The sequence below is a fragment of the Mandrillus leucophaeus genome, unplaced genomic scaffold (assembly GCF_000951045.1).
Source record: "Mandrillus leucophaeus isolate KB7577 unplaced genomic scaffold, Mleu.le_1.0 Scaffold457, whole genome shotgun sequence".
In the NCBI taxonomy this organism is placed as follows: Eukaryota; Metazoa; Chordata; class Mammalia; order Primates; family Cercopithecidae; genus Mandrillus; species Mandrillus leucophaeus.
In genome coordinates, this window is record NW_012104887.1 from 559,662 (window position 1) to 560,962 (window position 1,301).

At 47.0% G+C, this 1,301-nt stretch overlaps 1 protein-coding gene across 1 annotated transcript in view; it reads left to right on the forward strand.

Moving 5' to 3' along the window:
• LOC105549807 overlaps window positions 1–1,301 on the forward strand; it is a 36,110-nt gene that overhangs the window by 12,922 nt on the left and 21,887 nt on the right. The window contains 1 exon segment of the mRNA XM_011994454.1: window positions 618–780. Within this exon segment, the coding sequence (XP_011849844.1) occupies window positions 618–780 (163 nt within the window).

Below are 1,301 nucleotides of genomic sequence, written 5' to 3' on the forward strand. Positions count from 1 at the left end.
TGTTGCTGTTGTTTTTGTTTGTTTTTTTTTTTTTAGGTGAAGTCTTGCTCTTTCACTCAGGCTGGAGTGCAGTGGTGCAATTTTAGCTCACTGCAACCTCCGCCTCCCCGATTCAAGCAGTTCTCCTGCTCAGCTTCCCGAGTAGCTGGGACTACAGGTGGACACAACCACACTCAGCTCTTTTTTTATTTTTATTTTTTTAAAGAGAGTTTCTCACTATGTTTCTCAGTTTGATCTTGAATTCCTGGGCTCAAGCAATTCTGCTTTGGCCTCCTAGATTGCTGGGATTGCAGGCATGCGCCACCATGCCCATACCTGGAGTTGAACTCTTATGGGTCTCTGGGTGTCTTGTGAAGGAAGCATGAATGTTATTTAAAGCGCCCATTAAGGCTTCTCTTTTCCTTAGGATGTTTGTAGCCAATGCACCGGACAACTGCTGCTCTCCCTGCCCCCTGCCTTCCCTCCATACTCTATCCCTAAACAGAGATGAATTGTTTGGCTTCTCCTCTGAAGGAATGATCCTGTTGACCTCCCATTTACTTTTCCTTGTGAGCCTTCAATTAGTACATCTGTGGCATTAGATGGCCTTTATTTTTTCTTCTTTCTTACCCCACTAGTATCTTGAGGAAGATGCATAATATGAGTAAAGTGACAGAAGACCTAGAGACCAAGCGGGTTGCCCAGTCCCAGACTCAGCCCCAGATCTGGTGCAGCAGCCACACCTGGTCTGCCTCACATCACTCGCTGAACAGCATATCTCTGCGACTTGACAGGCAGGAAGTGCGTCCTTCAGTGACTGTAGTCAGTGAGTACCCACATGGCTCCAGTTTTTCGGTGCTCACACATTGTCTAGGCCAAGAGGTGGCATCTTTGCAGCCGGGCCCTGTAGATCCACCATGATGTACCTGGTTGGACACAGCTCCAGTACTCGGTGCTGAGCATAAGCCCCAAGGGTTTCGGGTAGCTTGTCTCCATTCCGTCTCACATGTCATCAGTCACGCTATCCTCTCTGGCACATACATGGTGTTGGACTTGGGGGGCATTGGGCATGAGTTGGGAAGGGGAGAAAGGGGGCAAATATTTCCTCTTCAGGGCACACAATTATGTCATCTTTCAAACTAGGGACATGAGTGTTGCTAACATTGTGCACCTGATCCTGGAATCCCTGGGGTAAACAGCCACAGTTCCTATTTTTAGTTCACCACTAAATCATCTTTATCATTTGTGAATTTACAGACCCCATCCATCATCCTAGTAAGTTTGCTATAACACCCTCTAAACCATCAGTAAATGGGGACATA